This window comes from Cicer arietinum, chromosome 2 (assembly GCF_000331145.2).
Source record: "Cicer arietinum cultivar CDC Frontier isolate Library 1 chromosome 2, Cicar.CDCFrontier_v2.0, whole genome shotgun sequence".
Lineage (NCBI taxonomy): Eukaryota > Viridiplantae > Streptophyta > Magnoliopsida > Fabales > Fabaceae > Cicer > Cicer arietinum.
In genome coordinates this window covers 5879427-5902268 of record NC_021161.2, presented here as the reverse complement: position 1 = coordinate 5902268, position 22842 = coordinate 5879427, and the positions used below count along the sequence as shown (strand labels likewise).

Here is a 22842-nt window from a genome sequence, read left to right as displayed (position 1 = left end):
TTCCGATCAACTAAACTAGTGACAAAGGTAACACACCGATCACACCATCTACGCAACACAGGGTGACGAAGATAATAGAATCCACAAACCATAACCACAATTTTAAAAGGAACCAAAATTAACGTCAACACTCCAACCAAACAAAAGAAAACCAAAATCCCAACCACACGCAAATCCCGACACCGTTTTACCATTGCTCGTCCACGGTAACGCAAATGAATCCTATTGCTCCACGTGTCACTAGACAAAACACATAAACCTACTAATGGAACTACCAAATGAGGAAACCACACATTGATAACAAGCAACACGTGGACAAAAATAGTAACCTTTGGATTTTGCCATCCACGTGTATCTTTTATCCATGGCATCGCTACTGGATCCTCATTTTCTTCTAGATGTTTAAATTCCATTTTTTCTTTTTGCACCCCTATCCCCACCCCCACATCTTCGTAGTAGAGTTTCACACCAATCGCGCCACTAACCGAATTGAACCAACCATTTTTCTTCAATTTGTAATATTTCAAAGTCTCTTTACCTATTGGTACAAATTTATCTAACTTAATTTGAGTTAGGCCAAGTGTGAGTTGTCTTTTTGTCTTTATATCATTACTATAAAGTTTCAACGTGTCGGCTACATTTTTCATGCTAAACGACAACGTTTGGTTCCAAACCGGGTTCGTATTGCGAACCTCGGTTTTCTTCGTTGATAATTTCTTACCATCCTTGAGAGTAAGTTCCACGTGGAGACTAGAAGTGCCTCTACTGTCTTTGGGAATAACATCCTTTGCATCCACAACCTCTACATAGAATATTCGAACCATGCTTATTTTTTTAGTTGATAGAATCTTCTTCCAATAACATAAAGGAAGAAGGATATAATGAGTTTAGCGAAACAAATTGTGTATTATATAATGTGGAAATAATTTTACAATAAAGAAAATATTGTACGTATCAAATACATGCATGCTCTAGTTTAAAATAATTACGCATGCACTGATATTTAAGGGTTTAAGATCTCGATTTGAAGTATTTAAAATAATTTAAAAAAATTATGACCATGTATATAAATTATTATTTATAAACATGTTTTTATCAAAGATATTAAGAATATATGAATATAAATTATTTAAGGATTTAAGATCGATTTGAAGTATCTAAAATAATATTTATCATCTTTTCTATGGATAAAAAAAATTATATTTAGTTTTCATTATTTATATGAAATATCATTTTTTTTTATAATAAGATTATATGAAATGTTTAATACAATAGAGCATGTTTTATATAATTAAATATGAGAGAGATCTTGTGTCATATCAAATATACCTTAAATAATCCATGGATAATGAAATACAACAAAAAAATGTTGCAATTATTTAATAATTAATCATGCAAGACATGTTGAACATAAAAATTAATAAAACTATAATCACCATACTTTAGGGTGAAAGTCAAATAAAATTTGAGCATACATATAAATGATGATCTACAACATGTTGATTTATCAAAGATATTAGGAATATATAGATCGATGAATTCATTGACTGTAGTCTCTCGATGCGTATTAATTGTGAAACACATAGAAAAGAGAAACGCACGACGAGTAGCTATTGACTTGTGATTCTTCCTCAACTTGAACTATTTATATCTTAGACCCTCTTTAGATAGAGAAAAAAAATCAATATGTAGTGTGCCCGATATATTATGGGCCATAGTCTATGTTTAGGATGTTGCAAGCTTCTGAAGTTGAGATGGTCAAATCTTGAATGTCACAATTAATTTTCGTCAATGGAACTTACTACCTTCAAACATTGAATATATGCAGCATGTATGTTGATAACAAAGGTTATGTTCTTCGAAAGAGGAGCCTTTAGTATCATCCTTTTTTACCCATCATACATCTTTAAAGCATCATCCTTCATGATCACCTGAAACCCTTTCTGAATCAACTGTTCAATGCTTAATAAATTGCTTTTCATTCTTGGTACTTACAACACATTTTCAATCACTATTGTCTTGCCATTTCGGCTATTGATCACCATGTTGCCAGCTCCCTCAGCTTTCAAGGTTCTATCATCAGCAAACCTAATTTTGCTTCTTCTTATCAACATCCACCGGCCATTCTTTATGACTTGTCATATGATTAGAACAACCATTATCAACAAATCAGAATTGGGACGAAGAATGTTCTTCGTTTGTGGTAGCCATTAACAAGATTGTTTCTAATTTAAGTCATCTTCTTGAGCAACACATGCTTCATCTTCTTCTTTCTTTTGTTTTCCTTCTTTTCCAGCCCAACATTCATCAACAAAATGTTAAAATTTCTCACAATTGTAACATTGAACATTCTTCTTATCAAAGGTCTTTGATTTTCCTTTGAGTTACCACTTGCATTTTCCTCCTTCAATGAAGACTCAGACTTGTCCTCAGATTTCTTGAATTTATTCTTCTTTCACTTCTTTTTCTAGTATCCCTTCTTGTACACTTGTGCTGCCAACGCCTGGTCACTAGGTTTCATTATGTTCATTTTCTCCATTCTCAACTCTTTTGCTTCTAAAATTCTCTGCAGCTCTTTAAGACTCAATGTGGCAATGTCTTTGGACTCCTCAATGGCATACATAATGTAATGAACCTGTGATGCAAATATCTCAATATATTTTCACATAGTTTATGTTCAGTATGCTTCTCCCCGTAACCAACCATTTGATTAGTGATACTCCTCAAGCTTGAAATCATATCTGATACATTCTCTTGCTCCTTCATCTGCAACAATTCAAACTGTCTCTGTAAGGTTTGCAACTTCACTTTGTTGACCTTAGTTCTTCTAGAATAAGACTTCTCAAGAATGTCACATGCTTCTTTTGCACTTTTTGCATCAGAAATTTTGTAAAAGTTGGTTGTGTCAAGGCATTGATGAAGAATGAAGGTGACCTTGCAATCTTTCTTCTTGTTTCCTTTAAAAGTCAACAGCTGCTCCTCTGCTGGATTGACTTTCATATCTTCAAAACATTTTTCTATGATTTCTAACACTTCTTGAAATCCAAGCAATGTGTGAATTTGCACACTTCATCTATCCCAATCATTTCCATCAAAATGTGGTATGTGGGCTGAATTTTTTTTTTATTGTTTGCACTTGAACTCATCCTCACTTCACTTGTATTTGATCCTCACACTTCACTTGTGTTTAACATTCTAGGATCGAAACTTTGCTCTAGATACCAATTGTTAGCTTTCAATTTTATTACTTCAAGTGCAAGAAAATAGAAAAGTAAATAGTATATGAGTTATAAGACTTATTTATTGAATGAATTGTGTGTGCTATTTATACATAGTTTATTCATAATCATTCTAACTGCCCTCTAACTATCTAACTAACTAATTAAGAGATGAGTTAGTTAGCTATTACATTTACTTAGTATTTTAACTTGAATTACACAAACTTTCAGTACCAAGAACGTTCTTGGTTTCTAACGGTTTTCCCAAAACATTCTTAGTTTTGTAACATAAATTAGACTATGTTGGTCATTCCTAGTATTTTTCTCGTTAACACAGTAAATACATAATATAAAAAGTTATAAACCAAAATCTCAATAACAACAAAATAATATTCTTTATTATACTTCACCATCTTCGTTCACTTGTTCAATAAAACTACTAACAAACAAAATAATTGATATATGGTTTATAAATTGTTCAAATAGAATTGTGAAGTTGTTTAAATATACATTTTTCTCAATATGTGAAGTTGTTTAAATTTGCACTAAATTGTTCAAAATATACAATTTTCAGATATCTGCATTTTTGTAATTAGATTTGTTTAGTCTCTGTTTAGGAAAATGAAATCTCACTTGATTAAAATTATTGTTACAGCTCATATAATTGCTTTACGGTGCATGATTTATCACTATTCTAGTTTCTAAAATTATTTTGAACTTTGAACTATGTGATTCATAATATAATGTGACATAATACTTCTTGAATTCCTGATCTATTTTTCAAAAGCTAGCTAATATTATCAAATTTCAAGTGCATTTGACGTAATGTTAACAATTGTCATACTTATTCGGTTTCAGCTGATAAGATCTCGACAATTTGTGGATGTTCATAAAACCACAATCGAAGAACAAAACCAAGATTTCCAAATAATATTTTCAATGTTTTAACTATACATGAAAAGTGAGAGCTACAATTTGCATGTCGTGAATTTTGGCAAGACAACGCAAACGTTCTCCGTAAATTTGGTGGAAGGATGCATCACACAAACTATCAAATAGTATAACTTTATTCAATATGCAAAGAGTCATCTAAATTTTAGTTTATAAAAATAAAAAGTTAAAGTTATAACAAGTGTTTTAAGCTGAAATTATTCATTACTCATTCCTTTTAAAAAAATAGAAACCATTAATATAATGTAACTATTCATTACTTTAAAAAAAAAATTAATTAAATACTAATTGATAAATTTAACTAAATTTATTTATTCCTAACCTATTCGCCCTCCTCCCTCCCACGGTTGTCCACAATTTTACAGAGTCCAAAGCACCTCCGTCTCCGTCATCATCACCACCGCTTCACCGAACTATCCCTTCGTCTCACCGTTCATTCCTCCGCCGCTTCCGATAGTATATGCACCAATAGTGCTGGAGTCGTAACAAAGACACTGTTAAATAGACTATTACAAACCCTCTCTCTCGATCACTCACTTTCTTCTTCCTCTTTCAACTCAGAAAGAAACACCTCATAACAATATTTTCCACTCCGCACAATATTTTGTGTAAGATCCATTGTACAAGGTCCCTACTGCTCTCGTTTCCTCTTAAATCCTATTCTATCCTGTTTTTTCTTAACCTAATCATAATAAAAATCAAAATGGATTAATTGAATGAATGATAATATTATGATTGTATATTTTAGATTTGACAAGGTAGTTGTAATGGTGGGAGGCGGTAGAATCAAGCTGAAGACATGGCAGCAGGCGGCCGTGGCATTGGGTTCGGCAGTTGGGGCGCTTTTAGATCCTCGAAGAGCTGATTTGATAGCTGCTCTTGGTGAAACAACTGGAAAGCCTGCTTTTGAAAGAGTTCTTCAAAGGATGAAAACTTCCCCTGAAGGGAGGGTCAGTCAGCACTTTTTCTTCATGGTTATCGTTTTTTTCTTCATGTTCGATAGACATGTTTGTTCTCCTTGCTCAATATGTGAAACTATCCTCTTCTTGTTGATGATGTTAAATGTTGAAAGCCCTTTGGAATTGGTTATTTATTAACAATAATGTTTTTTGTTTTGGGGCAACAAAAAGTTTAGAGTTGCAAATAATGGAGTTTAAAGGTGATGCATTGTGTATGTAAACCAACTTTACACTTACATCCAATGAGAAGTCACTATTTTGATATGTCAATTGTCAGGCCAATCTTGTAACTAAATATTAAAAGTAATAATATGAGGTGGAAAAATAATGAGTTCTCATTGGATGTCTGTATAAAATTGATTTACAAAGGTCACTTAATCTCCAAATAATAACCCACTATTGTTGTGATGAAAGGGGGATTCTAGGCAGTAAGTCAGTAACAATGTGTTGTAATTGTGAATGTGAAACATTCCGCGACTACTCAGAAGACAATGCCGACATGAGAAAGGAATTTTAGACAGTCTTGGTTCCTTTGGGAATATTATGTGTCGTCACCAATTAGTCGAATTTCAAAACTCTAGACCGCATCCAAGGATGATTATTGCTTCGTTTCTTGAATACATGTATTGGGAAAGATGTGGAAATTGCATTGATGAATATCTGTTTTATCAAGATGTGGGACTACAGTTTGATGTGAATTATGTATTTTTTGTGTAATAGCGTGTTGTTGTATGACAGCCTCATTTTTTATTCCTCTTGTTCTGTTGTTTTTTGTTCAGATCAGTTTGAAACTATAAATTGATACTGAGTGACCGTAGTTTTACCTGTTTATAGAGCTCAGGAGATGTCTTCCCAACATAAACATCTTCTGTTGTTTTTATGATCGTTAGGGATGAAGTTTTTGTCGTTTTTTGGGATTGCTCTCGAAGTTCTATAGTGACTAGACAAGTTATATTATATTTATATTATTTTGTAATTTCTGACTTACATATGCACACTTCTATCTTATGCCAACCAACATGCAGTTAATGCACTTTGGACACGTTTAAACTTTTTACATTAAATTAAGGCATCTTCAGATTGAAGGGTTATAACTTCAAAAATCTTGTTTGACAGGCAGTACTGTTGGAGCGCCCTCGTGTTATATTTGCAAATGTAGGACATGCTTGGGACCTGCCAGAAAATACATTTGGTGCCGCCTATGCTAGATTTATGGGATCCAGGAACTTTTCGCCAGATGATCGACCTCCTGTGAGGTTCATGGATACAGATGAGCTGGCCTATGTTGCCATGCGAGCTCGTGAAGTCCATGATTTCTGGCATACTCTTTTTGACCTTCCTACTAACTTGATTGGGGAGTCGGCACTGAAGGTAATTGAGTTTCGACAGATGTATCTTCCTATGTGCATGATGTCTGTCATAGGGGGCACAACAAGATTCAGCGAAAAACAGAGAAAATTGTTTTATCAGCACTACTTTCCCTGGGCTGTTCGTGCTGGCACGCAGTGCACTGATCTCATGTGTGTATATTATGAGCAGCATTTTCATGAAGATTTGGAAGATGTTCGCAGAAAACTGGGAATTGTTCCGGTTCCTCCTGTTCCTTGACTAAATGCTTTTGAAGCTGATGAGTTGTATTGTTAATTTTCTGGGTAATAGTCGTATGGTAGAATAATTCAATCAATTTTTTTCTTAATAATATCCAGTGTAACAGTTGTCTCTGATATTTAGTCAGTGAGATTTGTATAGGTTGGATTTTATCAATGACTTGTATATCATGATCAATTAAATATACTTTCAAACACAAGTTAAGTTTTATAATCCTTCTTTGCTATAGTGTTCAACCAATATAATTGTAACCAATGAATTTTCTATATGACCGGCTAATGAGAGGATGGGTAATTTTGTTTGGATGTCCATAGGAAGATATATAATCCAAAGAAATGTATATGATGCACAAATACACAAATGGCCTCCGAATTACCCTCGGTCCATCTCTTTTTTGGAGCGGCAATTCGGAGACCATTTGTGTATCTGTGCATCATATACATTTCTTTGGATACGCGTATGCCTCTTTGTTACTTCACGTACTCCCAGTCCTCCCTGAGATACATGTATGCCTCACTCTTCTTAATTGTGAATGGTTTCATGTCGTTGGATAAAGACAATGGTCACAATGACAGTTTTCTTAAGAAAGACCACCACGATAAGAGTTCTCCGTTGAAGGTAATTATCATGTCTGCAAGTCTTGATGCCTGCACTTTTTCTGAGTACTTTGGTGGTGCTAAAGCTGTTCACATCCAAGGGAGACAGTTCCCGGTAGATATATTTTATACTCGCCATGCAGAAACAGACTATCTAGATGCTGCCTTGATAACGATTTTCCAGGTAATTGGTTTAATCAGTCCATTTAATTTACTAGTGTGGTTTGAAATTTATTTTATTTTATGAGATCTTTATATCCTAATGCATATCAGTCTGTGAACAGTGGTTCCATGTATGCAATGATATATTGCTTCATTCCTCGTGCATATCTTATTTTTCATTCATGTTTGCGCATTACATCAGTCATTCAGGCATATCTCTGCTTATATATATATATATGATAACACTGTAGTGATGTCTGAGAAAAAGTTGATATCATTGTTACTTTAAGTCATATGTTTTTTATGTTATAGGTTCATTTAGGGGAGGCCCCGGTGATATATTAGTATTTCTTAATGGGCAAGAAGATATTGAAGCTGTTGAAAGGCTTATCAATGAGCGTCTTACAAAGATACCTGAAGGAAGTCGGAAGCTTCTAGTTGTGCCTATATTTGCAGCTCTTCCATCTGAGCAGCAAATGCAAGCCTTTGCACCAGCTCCATCTGAATTACGCAAGGTATCCTGTAGCTAAGCATTTTATCTTGTGTTCAATTATTGAACGACTTCTGCGTAGAATTCGATAGAAAAAACAGGAAAATAAATTTAACTTAGCTTTCGTAATTTTTTTTAATTTTAAACTTTAATGAGTTGACATTTCCATCTAGGTTTTTATTCATTCTCTTGAAGCACTCTGTTTCATCTGATCATGTTAATTTGAAGTAATTGCTGGTTCCTGGTTGCCTCATTTAGGGTCTCAGCGTGTTTAGAAGATATGATCATGCTTTGATATTGCTTATTCCTTGATATGCAAGTTTCATCATCGGAAGTTCTCTTGGACACATATGACTTGTATAATGATCATCTTTTGTTAAACCTGGTATCAGAATTAGAGAGAAAGATACGAAAAATGAAAATTTCAAAAGAATGGTTCTTGAATTGATAACAATATACACCCCTGGCCAGTATATGCTGTGGTGGATACAGCACCCTTGTTCAAGTACCTGCAAAAACAGTGTCTGCTAGGACCATAGTATTTTCCACACTTGAGGCTCACCTATTTAATTTGAGCTTATAACAATAACACCAATCAAGCCTGTAGTGTGAGCTTATGTGTATTTTAAGTAACTCTAATATTTTTATCATATCAGGTAATCACTCGTCTTAGATTGTAATCACTCGTCACCTATTTAATTCCTGGACTTGTAAAAGCACGTTCCTATGACCCTGGGAATGGCATGGAATCTTTGATTGTAGTACCTACATCCAAGTCCCAGGCTTTGCAAAGAAGGTATGGTGCTGGATTATGTTTCAGTCTGTTTGGTGTTTGATGTTCAATTGTTGCTGCAATTATTGGTTGAGTTAATTTAGTTAATGTAATGAAAATGAAGTAAGTTTGGTTCAGTTTAACTGAGGACGACTTCCTTTGTCATTTCAAGTTCAGTTAGGTAATGGATAGTTGGATATCTTTGGTTTTCCTAAAAAACATGTATTTTATTTGATTTTTAAATATAATAAAATAAAATAAAATTGTGTTGCTGACGTTATTTGTTTTGGCACATTACTAAATTTGTTTTAGTCAACTGTAGTAAGTTTGATGTATTTTATTTTTAAATTTGTTTTTTATTTTTAAATTTGTTTTATTTAATTTAATTTTTTAAATATTTTAATTATTTTTTATTAATTAAATTAACAAACTTTCAAAAGTTAAAATGAAAAAAAAATTAATAAATAAATGGAAGTAGCTGGATGCATAATACGACCACCTACTGAAAAAAAAAATGTTCTTAAACATCTCAGAGATGCGACCTTCTATTGGTGTCAAAGAGTAGAATATTTTGATTTTCCAATTTGGAGCATTTTTATTAATTTTTTTTTTCAAAAAAGAGGATATATTGATAAAAAAAATCCTAAATTCAATATCTAAAAAGCAATAAATTATATTAAATAATTCTCAAAATTAACAAACAATTTAAAATAAATATAAATAAAAATTGAAAACAATAAAAATATCTATGTGACGAAGAATTATCACAATCCAAACTTAATCTTTTGTTTGACCTCAATCAAACAATTTAGTATAAACTAGGATAAAATTAACATCAATCACAGATACAATTACTCAAATTACAACACACCCAACCCAATGGAAAAATATATGAGAAAAATTAAATTTCTCATGCTCAATAGTCATTATCTCAAAGATACACCAAATCAAAAAATAAAATAACACATTTAAGATGCATGTATCAACTTCAATGCTATCTTCACTGTCTCACCAAATCGACTCTCCAGTGTTTATGTAAGTTAATCTCTCAAATCCTAGCATGCATCATTTTATCATAAACTTGAATAAGTTATAGACAATAAATGCCACACATCATACACACCAATTCCAAAATTGATGATGTTGTTCACCTTACAAGTAATACAACACAAACGGAATTCTGCATTATAAAGAGACTATTAATATAAGGGTAATAGCCACTTACAAATGGCTATTGAAGTATCCTTCCAAGGGTGTGGACATTACAACCACAAGATGCGCTGACAATTCCACTCTCAAAGATCAATCTAACCAGCTTCAAATAATTGGTAGACAACTTCATATCTATTACTCTTCAATGCAACAACCAATCCATCAAAGTTTAACAAAACTAAAGAATTATCGATATAAAATAGAGAAATATGTAAGCAGCTCACTCAATTTATGTTACTTTTCCACACAATATGGTACATCTATATAAACTATATTATATGACTATCAAATTCTCTCACATCGAATTAATTTCTTACTCTTCCAAAATAAAAATAAAATTACATAATCCGATCAGATAATGAAGGGAGTCTTCTAAAAAAATTCAACCCCAGTGACGGTAATCGATCACGAAAGATAGGATGGCGAAGATAATAGAATCCACAAGCCATAGCCACCATCTTCGAAGGTACCAAATACAATATCATGGCCACAATCAAACACAAAAAAATAAATATCCCAGTGGCACATGGATCACGCCACGTCACCAATGCCTGCACACGCTCCCCTTGCGTTGCCAAGTCCCCCAACACAGTTTGCACTCGCGCCCCGAGCGTGCGCAGCTTATCATACCTCGCACGCACCACTTCATTAGATCGAGTGCTCGGCACCATATCAAACTCCTCATCCAACTCCTCCATATCTACCACGTCAGCAAGTGAAATCTTCGAATCAAAATGCGGAAGAGGATCACGCGCACGAAACCTATAGTTCCACGCGCCAATAGCAAACACATAAAAAGCCAACGTCGGGACAATCAAATCAGGAAACCAAACCAACATTACAAGTAAAGCGTGAACAAGAATTGTGGCCGTTGGATTCCTCCATCCACGTGTATCTTCTATCCACCTCACAATCTCAATCAAACCCGCAACCACATTAATTATCCTATACCAATTCGCACGCACCTTCCTAACACTAAAATTTTGTGAATCAGCATCGAGCATATAAAACACAACTTCTTTCCTCAACGGTGGTTCCGATCTCAAAAGATGTCCCGCCACCATTTTCACCGCCGTATTTCGCAACATCTCTTGGTGAATCACACCCAATGGTTTTATATGATGCATCAACGGCAACATCGGTTGTGAGTACACGTGGAGAAAATCCAACCGTTGAACTGTCCGAACGAATCTTATTGCTATCTCAATCTCCCCCATCTTTTTTAAACCAACATGAGTAAGTAGCAATAGTGGATACGTATTTTTATACACACGACCCGTTTGAAGTGTAGATATACGTATTCGTACTTTACCTATACGAAAATCAGGTCTCGTTGATTCGTTAGTTTCGAATTCAAAAACTGAAAAACTATCGAAAACTCCAATTGTTAAAACGGTAGAAGGATCGAAAACCTTCCACGTGTATTGTTCATTCCACTTTGGTTCCAAATTATCTGAAACGGTTCTTGTTCGTACCCATTTGCTACCGTACTTCGCAACACAGTAACAATCGGTGGAGCTTTTACCGTTTATCGTTTTCATCGGTATCAAATTCTTGCAACCAATGATGCCAAGTTCGATAGTTCCAACCGGTGGTTTCCAAAGTTGTCTTGCTGTTGGCCGGTAATCACTGCTCACGTGAGCTGCTTCATCCATCACGTGATACCCTCCATCAAAGCATAACCGTAAGTGAACCCTCCCTTTGTAACCGTTTTTCTTTTCATTATTTGGATCTTCGAATGTGAACCAACGTGACCCGATGTTCCGGTCATCAACTCTTCTCTCAACTGATGTTAATGGTATTCTCACAACACCCATTGTTACCGGTGCTTTCGGTTGCCGGTTTTCCAAACTAAAAACAATATAGTCACTTACGGTTATTGGCTCTGCTGCTACAAAGAGAAGATCTTCGTTCCATGAAACGACGCCGTTTTTTGTAACGGCTGTTTTGGACTTTAAGACCTGAAATCCAAATTGTGCTTTGACTTGAAATTGAAACCATGCTTCTTTTAATGGTGTTGACGGTGTTATATCTTGAGCTTCAAGAATAGTTACCCGAAGGTACCATAGCTTTGGTGATTGATAGACTTTGGCTTTTGAATTCACGTGATTGTAAGTATCACTTTTCCACGCGTCACAAAATGAATCGTCAGCTTGTGTACCAATCCACGTGGCAATCATTAAATCACCATGTTGGGCCCCACCACCTTCCATTCTATACCATTGTGGTGCAAGAGGACTATCTGGTGGATCCCTCACTGGGATCTCATTCACGTCAAAACAAACTCCACCAAGTAAATCTCGCCCGTCCACGTCAGCAACTATTTGTGGGTCCCAAACCGTGATTTCAAGTATAGGTGAAGAATCATGTGCGTCGCGGGAGAATGCGAATGTTTGGTTCCATTCGAATAGAGTTGTTTTGCGTGCGGGTTTGGAACTAACATGGTCACCGGAAACTGCAATTTTCACTATAGGATTACCGTTTGTTGGCAAGTAACGCGCTTTAACTACGCGAACGAAGAGGTAATGCATCTTGTCAACGAGATCAAACGAGGATCGTTCGATCAACATGCTATCAACAGAAGCTTCTGATGTAAAACTAGCCATCGATGCAGATCTTCTTATCGGCTGTGGACCGTTGAATCTTATTTCAGAATTTGACCTCGAAATAGATGCAGTTGCCATTTCAAATACTTCTGGTGGTAACGCATCCACCGGATCACCACCTTCTTTTGGCGGTTGAGATTCTGGTTCGGCCTTAGGTTCGGATTCAGCTTCTGGTGATGGTGGTGGTGGTTGGGGTTCGGTTTTTTCTTTCTCCGGTAACTCTTCATTAGGCTTTTCACCTGCCGGAAGTGGTTCCGACGGCGGTGCTGGTGGTAGTTCCACTTTCTCCGGCAAGGTTTTAGTTTCGTCTTTGTCGTTGATCTTTGCTTCCTCTATCTTCTCCTCCGGTGGTGATGTTAAATTTTCCGACACTGGCGCCGGTGCCGGAGAAATTTCTTCATCAACATAGTAAATTTTCAAGCCAACTTTACCCTGAACCATATTGAATAAATTTTTCTTCTTCAACTCGTAATAAATCAAAGCTTCTTCGCCTTTTCTAACGAACTGAGTTGAACCAAGTCGAACTCGACCCAGTGAGTTTTCCCTCCGAGTCGGTCCGTATTTCTGATCGTGATAAACGTCGAGTTCCAAAACGTCGCCGAAAATTTCATTATGTTCGCCAAAGTTAAACGACAGCGTTTCGTTCCAAACCGGGTTCAGGTCTCGGACCGCGGTTCGGGTTTTTCTTCTTTGACCGTAAAAGTCAACTACGATGTAAGGACTTGAAGTTCCGTGACCGTCCTTGGGGGCAAGGTTTTGTGCGTCTATTACTTCTACTATGAGTTTTCGAATGGTGCCCATTTTGGTAATTTCGAAAAAATGTTGTCTCTTCTAACCGATGTGAGTTTTGAAAGTTGAAACGGTGCGTTTAAACTGTGGTGTTGTGTGTATGTTATCTCATGCATAAGGTAAATGGTGAGTTTGGGATTTCGTTGATATGACTGGGGTTTTGGAAATGATGGAGAAAGAAGGATGCATAATGTTAAGGAGAGCCACTTATATATACATTTTTACAAAAGTGAGAAAATGGATTTATGGGCATGAAACCACTTTAATTAGAGTTCTAATTTGGAATTAAATGGTAACACAATTTTTTTTTTAATGACACCTTTTTAATTGCTTTAAGTCTTTAATTGAATTTGTTGGTTTATTTTTTTTATTTAAAACTCATAAATTTTTATTTTTATTTACACATTTAGGATTTCAACATAAATATCTTGATGTCTTAAATTCGAAACTATAGTTTGAGTTTAATAAAATCTGAAATAATTTAAAGAATATGAGACTATGCTTTTCAAACCAAATACTATTTAAAACAATTTTACCTCTTTATTAATTACAATAGGGAGCCTTTGAAACTTACATATCAAAAAAAATTACTTGACCAAAATTGTCTCCTAACTTACTATGTTTCATTGAGAAAAATTATGATAAGAATTAAATATTAATTATATGATAATAATAATAATAATAATAATAATAATAATAATAAAAACTTTGTAAATATAAACCAAGCTTTAATTTTAAAATCATATATATTATTTTAAAATAGAATTAAAATAACACATTGGAATTATTAGTTGTACATTGTTATTATTGCCAAGAATATTATGATATTGTGAAGTGGAAGACATATGAGAGGACTAAGAAAAAGACATTAAAGGGTGCTTGCCTATCTTGATCCGCAAGCACCTTTAGACAGCCCAATACCATAATTATTTTCTTTTACTTTATCATATTAGGAAATAATTGTTTTATTTTACTTTTGCTTTTTATACGTAATTTTCTTAGTAGGGAAGATTCTTTGTCAAACATAGCCTCTTCTTTTTGGCCGTCCTTGAAATAAAAGGATTCTAATGAACATTGGGAAGTGAATAAGGAATGGGAGATGGGGCAGAAAAAGAAGCACTTTTATTCTTAGGGAGACTGACTTTTGTGTCACCACCCTATTTTTTCTTATTTGGATACAGCTTTTGTATAGTATATGATTTTTATTTTGACGAAGATATGACACAAGCAACAACTTTTCACACAATTTTAGGGACTAAAGGATCCTTAATTCTTGTGATATGATATTTATAGCAAAGATTTAAAAAAGTTGGATTGGAGATATAATCGGCAAGACAATCATAATTTAATTGATTCAATGTGTTGAATCACACTTGATTTATCTAATAAATGAATAAAATAATCAAATGATGTAAAATTAGTTTGATGGTTCAAATAAATAAGTTAACTAAAAGAGTAATAAAGAGGTTAGTCGTAAATGAATTTTTATTTTTTATTTAAGGGTGAATGAGTTAAGATTAGTTTGGTCTTTTAATTATTACGTTCTCTTCAAATTAGTTATTAGAGGTAGTTAAAATTACTTATGGTTAAATATAAATTGTTAAGTTAGTTATATTAATAGCACTATATAAAAGTGCATCATATTTTAATTGTAAAAAACAACTCTTAAAAATAATCATTTCATTTTTTATTCTTTAATTATTTTTCTCATTCTTTTACTCAACCATGATTCTTAACATGGTATCAGAGTAATAATAATTATTCCGTTGTATTCTTTTTTCAACTTTTCTTTATCTTTTCTTTCTCATTTTAAATCTAAATTTGTGATTCTTAATTCTTTTTCAACTTGATTGTAGATTTAAGATTGAAGATGTTTTAGTGATATATTTCATAATGATTTCATTATTTTTAGCCATTGTTGACTTTCTCTTTGTGCTTCTACCGTATGGTAGTAAAGCAAATATAATTTTCTTTGTTCTTTTACCCTATGGTATTAGACATTTCTCATTCTCTTTGTGCTTCCATCCTAGTATGGTTAAACTTTGTTGGTCATATTTGACATTTGAAGATCCAAGATTGAAATTCTTGATTCTATATTGGAGTGAGTGTCGTGGAAACACCGGAAGATTTTCAAGTTAGTCCAAAGTAGGTTGAAGACTTCGATGAGAGTTATGCACCTCGGCCGCTACCACTTTCCTTGTGAATTTTGTTGTTTAGCTGAAGTGATTACGACTTGTATTTTTTTCTTATAATTTTCTTTCATTAGTTTCATTGTATTTTTCTTTTTCTTATATTGTTTTGTCCAAGTTGGAAATGTTCTTACATACTTCCAACTTGTGGGGGACTATTAGAGGTAGTTAAAACTACTTATGGTTAAATGTAAATTGTTAGGTTAGTTACATTAATAGCACTATATAAAAGTGCATCATACTCTAATTATAAAAGACAACTCTTAAAAATAATCATTTAATTTTTTACTCTTTAATTATTTCTCTCATTCTTTTACTCAACCATGACTCTTAACATTAGTTTTTAAATTATTAAAATTTACTAAAAGGAGTGAAGATGGACTTGACCTCAACAAAAATAATCAAGAGAATAGTTGGTGTATTTGTTTAGTTAATTTATTGGTTTCATGCATTTATTAATTTACCTGTTTAGTTGATAAATTAAATTGTTTGTTATGATACTTTATAGATTATATTGATTTTATTTCCATAGTTAAAAGTAGGATTTTAAATTACAAATTACATCATATGATACAAGTGTAGAATTTTAGTTGTGGCGATGAAGATATTGAAACAGCCACACACATGCAATTATGATCACAACTGCAATTTAAAATTATGATTTAAGAACTAAACAATAAAAAAAAAAATAATCAATTGACGGACATTCAAATGATAAAATTGATGGAGGGACTAAATAATTGAATTGATAAATAATTTATGAATCTTTTGATAAATTATAATAATTTAGAGATCAATCTAAAGAAAGAGTGATAATTTAGAGACTAAATTAATGTTTTATTTTGATAAGATAAATTTAATTGAATAAGTATCATCATATGAGTTTTTTTTTCTTTTTTTTTTGGAAAATAAGTGCTATTTTTTAGAAAGAGAATGTTGGATTGAGTGCTTCCAACACTATTTTTTATTTTGATTAATTATTGACGTATTTTAATTATTATAAATATAAAGTAAAAAATAATACTGTAAAAATTATAAAATAATATTAATTAAACCGTACAACAAAAACAAAATCATTAAAGTATATTGAAAACTAAAATATGACATTATTTTTGGGATAAATAGTGGTTTGTAAACGTGGTAATTATGATGAAATATAGAGAGTAATTTGCAAGCCGCGTATAGATGGAGTGCATCTAAGTTAGAGTGAACAAGAGACGAGTTTGGAACAAAATTCCGAATGCACTCAAATGTGTTTATAGGTTCAATTGCGGTTGTTTGTAATTTTAGATTTAAAAAGCTACTTTTAAGTCTTTTAATATTTTTAAAATACCACAATCTCGACTCCAAGTATATATTTGGAAGAAAAAATAAATTTATTTTATAATACTAAAATATACATCAATAGGACCCAAAAAATATGTTTTGTTTTCAACACGTAGACTCTTAAGAGATATGTGGGAGTGGGAAGAATTCTTTTTTTTTGGATTTGGTGTGTTGACATATGTGTTAGTTAGCTTTGACCAAATCAAATTTTCTGGTCCAATCAATATTTCTTACCTAGTTTTATGACACATTAAATGTTGATTTTTAGGTTTTCGGACTACCCCTAGATCTTTCATATATTTATTTTTTAATGTGTTTCTTTTTTTCTGCTCATTTACCATTTGAAAATACACTTTTACACCAAAAATATAAAAGTAAGTGTAATGAAGAAAATAGATCTCCAGTTTTAAACTGACCCTTTTAAAATTTGATTGAAATGATTAAAGTTTAAATGTGTTTGTTATGAAAATTCTATCAGAATTTTCACGTCTAAATCTGTCACTCTTTAAATCAACGTAAAAATATAATTTTGTCTTTTATAAAACCTTCAACTTTTTTATTTTTTCACTCTCTTTCCAAAATATTCAAAAAAATTTAAAGTTTTGAAATAACAATTTTCATAATTTTCGAAACCTTCGAACAATTCGAAACTTCTAAAATAGAAAATTATAAACGGATACTTAATTCTTTTATTATCATTCATATTTTTTCTTCATTTACGAGGTTAGTATTAATTTAAAATTATATTTAAATGTTATTTGTAATTTATTTATTTTGATGAAAAAGTAAAATAATTTAAATTTTTAATATTTTATTTAATAAAAATATAATATTTTAAAATAATTATAAATTAAAATTAATTAATTTTATTTATTAAAGATTCAGAATTTTTTTGAAAAATACCTCCAAAAATCATCGAGCTGCTAGTTAGTTAAGCTTTCGATAAAATTGAATAAAACAATTGATGAATTAATTGCATTAATTACAAATAATATAATGGAACTGCAACTACAGACCTTTAGCTATAACCATTAACCAATCCTACAATAGACTAAGGTCAGAAGTAGGGGTGGGAATAGGCCAGGCCAGGCTTTGCAAGGCCTGAGCCTGGCCTACGATTAATTTTTTAGGCCTAAGCCTGGCCTACGGCCTATCATAGGCTTTTTTTTCGGCCTGGCCTGACCTTTTTAAAAGTCTGGCCTGGCCTGGAAGCCTATTTAAAAGCCTTATTCATATTAAAATATTTAAATGCTCTCCACATACCAATATCAATGTACATATCTATATATATTAAACAAAAAATAATTTTTCTAACAAAATAATTTTTAAAAAATCTGAAACAAACATCATTTAAACCCTAAAACATAATTCCTGGTTTCAAAGAATAGATTTTTTTTTTTTGAAACAAATGTACCAATTATTACCTCTCAAACAAATATAGAAGGACTACTGAGTTATTGACAAATATAGAAGGACTACTGAGTTATTGACTAATTGAATGGCTACCGAATATGGAACGACTACCAAATATGGAATGGCTATCGAATATGGAATGACTATTGAGTGATTGTCTAATTAATAAAATTTAAAATAGGAAATAATATTATTAATATAATAATAAAAAATAACATTAATAAATAATTAAATATATATAGGCCGGCCTGTTAGGCCTAGTAGGCTTCTTTATAAGCCTAAGCCTGACCTATTTAAATAAATAGGCTTTAAAAATAACCTGAGCCTGGTCTTTTTATTAAATAGGCCAGGCCAGGCCAGGCCATAAGTAGGCCAGGCCATAGGCCCCTGTCGAACGGCCTAGCCTATTCCCATCCCTAGTCAGAAGCATTCACACAGAATAGTAAATCTAATAAATGATTCACAAAAATCTTTCATTCTAAAAGTTAGTACCTCCTCCTCCTTCCTTAATCATATCAATTACATTTTTTACATATATTAAAAAAAGATAGTCTATTTTTTATCTTGATGTTCTTAAAAATATCATTTATATACAAGTGTATTTATTTTAACTTTTCATTTTCTAAAATAAATTAATAATATAAATAAGGGGTTATATTTGAAAAAAATAAATGCACTTAAAATTTGAAATGATGCTTGTATTTAGAGATAATTTTTGTTCTTCTCAATAGGTGCTTATAATTAAGAACCAAGATAATATATATAATTCGCGAGTTGATTATTTGAGCACAAATCAGACACCGTATAAAATACATTAAGATTGTGTGTAATCAAATTTTAAGGACAAAGAGATAGAGATAACATATTAAATTAACCATAAACCATATATCACACTGTGTTTGATACCAATATTTGATGTCGGAAAAATATTTTCTATATTTCATGGATAGTCTACTCGGAAGACTACCTGTGTTGTCTAGTAAGTAAGTTAAAAGTCTCATGTTGCTTAAAAAATTAAATATTCAGTAATATATAAATAAAATGATCTATAAATTCAATATATTTAGTTTTTGGCTAAATATGTGGTGTTCAACTTACTTATATGATTGTTTTTTATCCAATATAAATGATCTATTATGCTCCCTTCATGATCCAACAACTTACACTTCTAAAAAAATATATATAATTATTGATCTAAATTAGAGATAAAAAAATAAAATTTATTAGTCAATTTTCGTTCGTTAATTGTAATCAATATAAATAATAAAATGTAGAAAAATTTAAAACATTTGTTAGTATCGTCCTAAAATATATAGCCAAATGAGTGAATGTTTAATGGTCATTGTTCGTTATAACCAAGGTTGGTTTAGAGGAATAATCTTAAGAAGTAAGAACAATAAAAACTTGTTACAAGTTACAATTTTTTTGGGGAAGTAGTTTCTAACAAAACAAATAAATGTTACGTAGAGTCTAAAACCAATTCCTATCCTATATGGGCCTTCAAACATATGCATGTTGTTGGTCCATACGATGGTGGAATTATGGGCTATCTGTAGGGGATTGAAGTTAGCCTATGTTAGACATCCCTATTGATTCTTACTCTTGTCTTATATCAATTCATTGATGCTTTTTGCAAAGTATGATATTCATATGACTAATCTAAATAGAATGTTGATTATAATTTATGCTTTTGTCTCCTTGTCATGTTAGCTAACAATAGTGGTGTCTCTTTTGCCAGAGGTTTTTAGGCTTTTCTTTTGTTTTTGCTTATTGGGGCTTAGCTCATTTTCATTATTATTTTTTAAAAAAAATTGGATCAAATTTATCTTTGTATTCTGTTTCTAAAAAGCATTTTAGTAAAAATATATTATTTTATTAATTAATAATAATATAAAATTCATTAAAATTATTAAAAAAATAAAAAATACTATAGAGATTGAATAAAGTTGTCGGTTATATTTGGACAATATTTTAACAACTCTATCTCTTATCTTGGAGCATATTCACTTGTTACTTATTTACTTTTATTTGTTACATTGCAAATAAATTATCAACTATCTCCTATCTTTCCCTCCTACTTTGCATCATATTCACTTGTTAATTATTTAATATTATTTGTTACATTGTAAATAAATTAGCATCTCTCTCTTATTGTGTAGCCTATTTTGTAGTCAATTCTGTTGAATGAGAAGAGAATATTGAGAGACATGTTGAATAATCTGTGTATTTTAACTACACAACGAAAATTCTTTATATAGACATTGAGTAACAAATACACATAATGACAAGAATACTTACAAACTTTCTATTTATTTACATATTAATATTTTATTTTCAATATTCCCCATCAAGCTGGAGCATATAAATTAAAAACACTCAACTTGTTACATATATAACTAATTCTAAGATCTCACAATAACTTTGCAAGAACATTTGTCAACTGATCATTTAGAATTGACAAAGCTAGTGATGATATCATCCGGTTATATATTTTCTCTAACAAAATGATAGTCTATCACAATATGTTTGGTCATCTCATGAAAAATAGGATTTGAGGCAATGTGTAATGCAACTTGATTATCACATATTAGTGTTGTTAGGTTGTCCTCTTCAAATTTAAGTTCTTTTAGTAACTGTTTCAACCAGATAAACTCATATCTTACTAGTGTCATGGCACTGTATTATGCCTCAGCGATGGATCTTGTAACAATATTTTGTTTTTTACTCTTCCAAAATATTAAACTTCCTTCGACAAGTACACAATACCCATAAGTGGATCATCTATCAATGGGTGAGCATGCACAATCAACATCTGAGTAACCAACTATCTGAGTATGTCATTTATCTTCATAAATGAGACATTTTCCAGGTGCACTTTTGATGTTTTAAGAATTCGGATTACAACATCCATATGTTCTTGCCAAGAAGAATTTAATAATGACTTACCACACTAACAACGAAGGAAATGCCAATACGGGTGACTGTGAGATAGTTTAATTTTTCAACCAATCTTTTATATCTTCCTGAATCTGATAGAGACTCCTTTTGACTATGTAGGAGTTTGACATTTGGATCTATAGTGGTACCAACTGGTTTGACATTTAATAGACCCGTTTCTTCAAGAATATCCATAACATACTTTGTGAAATTACAAGTCCATCCTTGGATTGGGCTACCTCAATACCCAAAAAATAACGAAGTTTATCATGGTCTTTAGTTTGAAACTGATTTGAAAGGTGTTGTTTCAACTGGAGTATTCCCTACTGATCTCTATTAGTTATGAAAATCTCATTCACATAAACAATAAGATAGACGCACCATTGGACTAAGAGACTATAAAATACAGAGTGATCGATTTCACTATGAATCATACCAAACTTTTGTATTATCAAGTAGAATCTGACAAATCAAGCTTTAGGAGACTGTTTAAGACCATAAAGGAGATGTGTAGCAAAAAAAAACCATGGTGGAAAACTCCCCCTGATCAACAATTCCAAGTGGTTTCTTCATACAAACTTCCTCTTCGAGATCAACGTACAAAAATGCATTTATAATGTCAATTTGATGGAAAGATCAATGTCAAATTGCTGCAATGGAGAAAAATTGTTTGACATATGTCATTTTTTGGCAACAAGTGATAAGGTATCGTTGTAATCCAATCCAAAAATATGAGTATATCCCTTGACCACCAAACGAGCCTTAAATCGATCAATCTTATCATCAGGGCCAACCTTCACCATATAAATCCAATGACAACCTACTACAAACTTTCCATGAGGTAAAAGGACTAGTTCCCAAGTACCACTACTTTGTAGTGCACACATCTCATCAAGCATTGCTTGCCTCCACTCAGGGTGGGATAATGCTTCACCTGGAGATTTAGGAATAGAAACCAAAGACAAAGAAGAAAAGCAAATGTAATGCAAGGGAGAAGGATGATGGTAACATAAATCAATACAATGAGGAGATGAATTACGTGTTGTGCAAATATCCTTACAAAGAGCAATGGAAAAGTCATGCTCAGGTGGTAGAGCCGAGTCCAGTGGTGGTGTCAGAGGAAAGTCTGTAATGGAAACATGAACATGCACAACAGAGGGTGGGCGACGATGATGATATGTTTGTAGTGGTCGTAGAGTTTGGGGGACAAACTCGACAAGTTTGAAAGGAATAAGAGGGGGCATAATAGGGATAACTACCTAAAGAGGTTCATGATTAATGTCCTAATGGGGTTCATTAGCTATATGGGTTGGTTCAAAATATGATACAGACTCAAAAAAGGTAACATTAGTTGATGTAACGTATCAGTGTAGTGCTGGAGAATAACAACGATAGAAGATCGATGATATTCAAGAAAGACACACTTGAGTGTTCGAGTTAACAAAACACGTGGAGATAAATTGTGAACAAAACACGTGGACCCAAAAACACGAGAAGGTAGTGAGTGAAGAGGGGTATGGGGAAAGAGAACTAAATGACAGATATTGCCATCAAGGACAGAAGACAATATACAATGGATAAGGTAGCAAGTCTTTAAGACGACATCCCCCCCCC

At 32.5% G+C, this 22842-nt stretch overlaps 3 protein-coding genes across 4 annotated transcripts; 2 read left to right on the top strand and 1 right to left on the bottom strand.

Moving 5' to 3' along the window:
- The first annotated feature begins 4453 nt into the window (after positions 1–4453).
- On the top strand, positions 4454–6935 carry LOC101502607 (ubiquinone biosynthesis protein COQ4 homolog, mitochondrial-like). Of its 2 annotated transcripts, none has more exons than XM_004489630.4 (3): positions 4454–4777; positions 4918–5119; positions 6245–6935. In XM_004489630.4, exons 2-3 carry the CDS (start codon positions 4937–4939, stop codon positions 6734–6736), a joined length of 675 nt encoding a protein of 224 aa, XP_004489687.1. In that variant the 5' UTR covers positions 4454–4777; positions 4918–4936; the 3' UTR covers positions 6737–6935. The 2 variants fall into 2 exon arrangements, with proteins under 2 accessions (XP_004489687.1, XP_027188011.1); XM_027332210.2 differs by having other exon boundaries at positions 4460–4796.
- Positions 6936–7090: 155 nt separating this feature from the next.
- On the top strand, positions 7091–9031 carry LOC140919298 (pre-mRNA-splicing factor ATP-dependent RNA helicase DEAH10-like). The gene is made up of 3 exons (XM_073365114.1): positions 7091–7516; positions 7807–8009; positions 8158–9031. Exons 1-2 carry the CDS (start codon positions 7097–7099, stop codon positions 7837–7839), a joined length of 453 nt encoding a protein of 150 aa, XP_073221215.1. The 5' UTR covers positions 7091–7096; the 3' UTR covers positions 7840–8009; positions 8158–9031.
- An 884-nt stretch (positions 9032–9915) lies between these two features.
- Positions 9916–13580, bottom strand: LOC101501960 (multiple C2 domain and transmembrane region protein 16). Its single transcript, XM_004489626.4, has one exon. It carries the CDS (start codon positions 13373–13375, stop codon positions 10307–10309), a length of 3069 nt encoding a protein of 1022 aa, XP_004489683.1. The 5' UTR covers positions 13376–13580; the 3' UTR covers positions 9916–10306.
- Between the last annotated feature and the right edge of the window lie 9262 nt (positions 13581–22842).

What these genes read in the sequence shown, in the direction of transcription:
- LOC101502607 (XM_004489630.4), top strand. Translation starts at nt 4,937, where the DNA reads ATGGTGGGAGGCGGTAGAATCAAGCTGAAGACATGGCAGCAGGCGGCC. An exon ending in AAACTTCCCCTGAAGGGAGG is followed by an intron (nt 5,120 to 6,244) that starts GTCAGTCAGCAC and finishes CTTGTTTGACAG; the next exon opens with GCAGTACTGTTGGAGCGCCC.
- LOC101501960 (XM_004489626.4), bottom strand. Translation starts at nt 13,375, where the DNA reads ATGGGCACCATTCGAAAACTCATAGTAGAAGTAATAGACGCACAAAAC.
- LOC140919298 (XM_073365114.1), top strand. Translation starts at nt 7,097, where the DNA reads ATGGCCTCCGAATTACCCTCGGTCCATCTCTTTTTTGGAGCGGCAATT. An exon ending in CCTTGATAACGATTTTCCAG is followed by an intron (nt 7,517 to 7,806) that starts GTAATTGGTTTA and finishes TTTATGTTATAG; the next exon opens with GTTCATTTAGGGGAGGCCCC.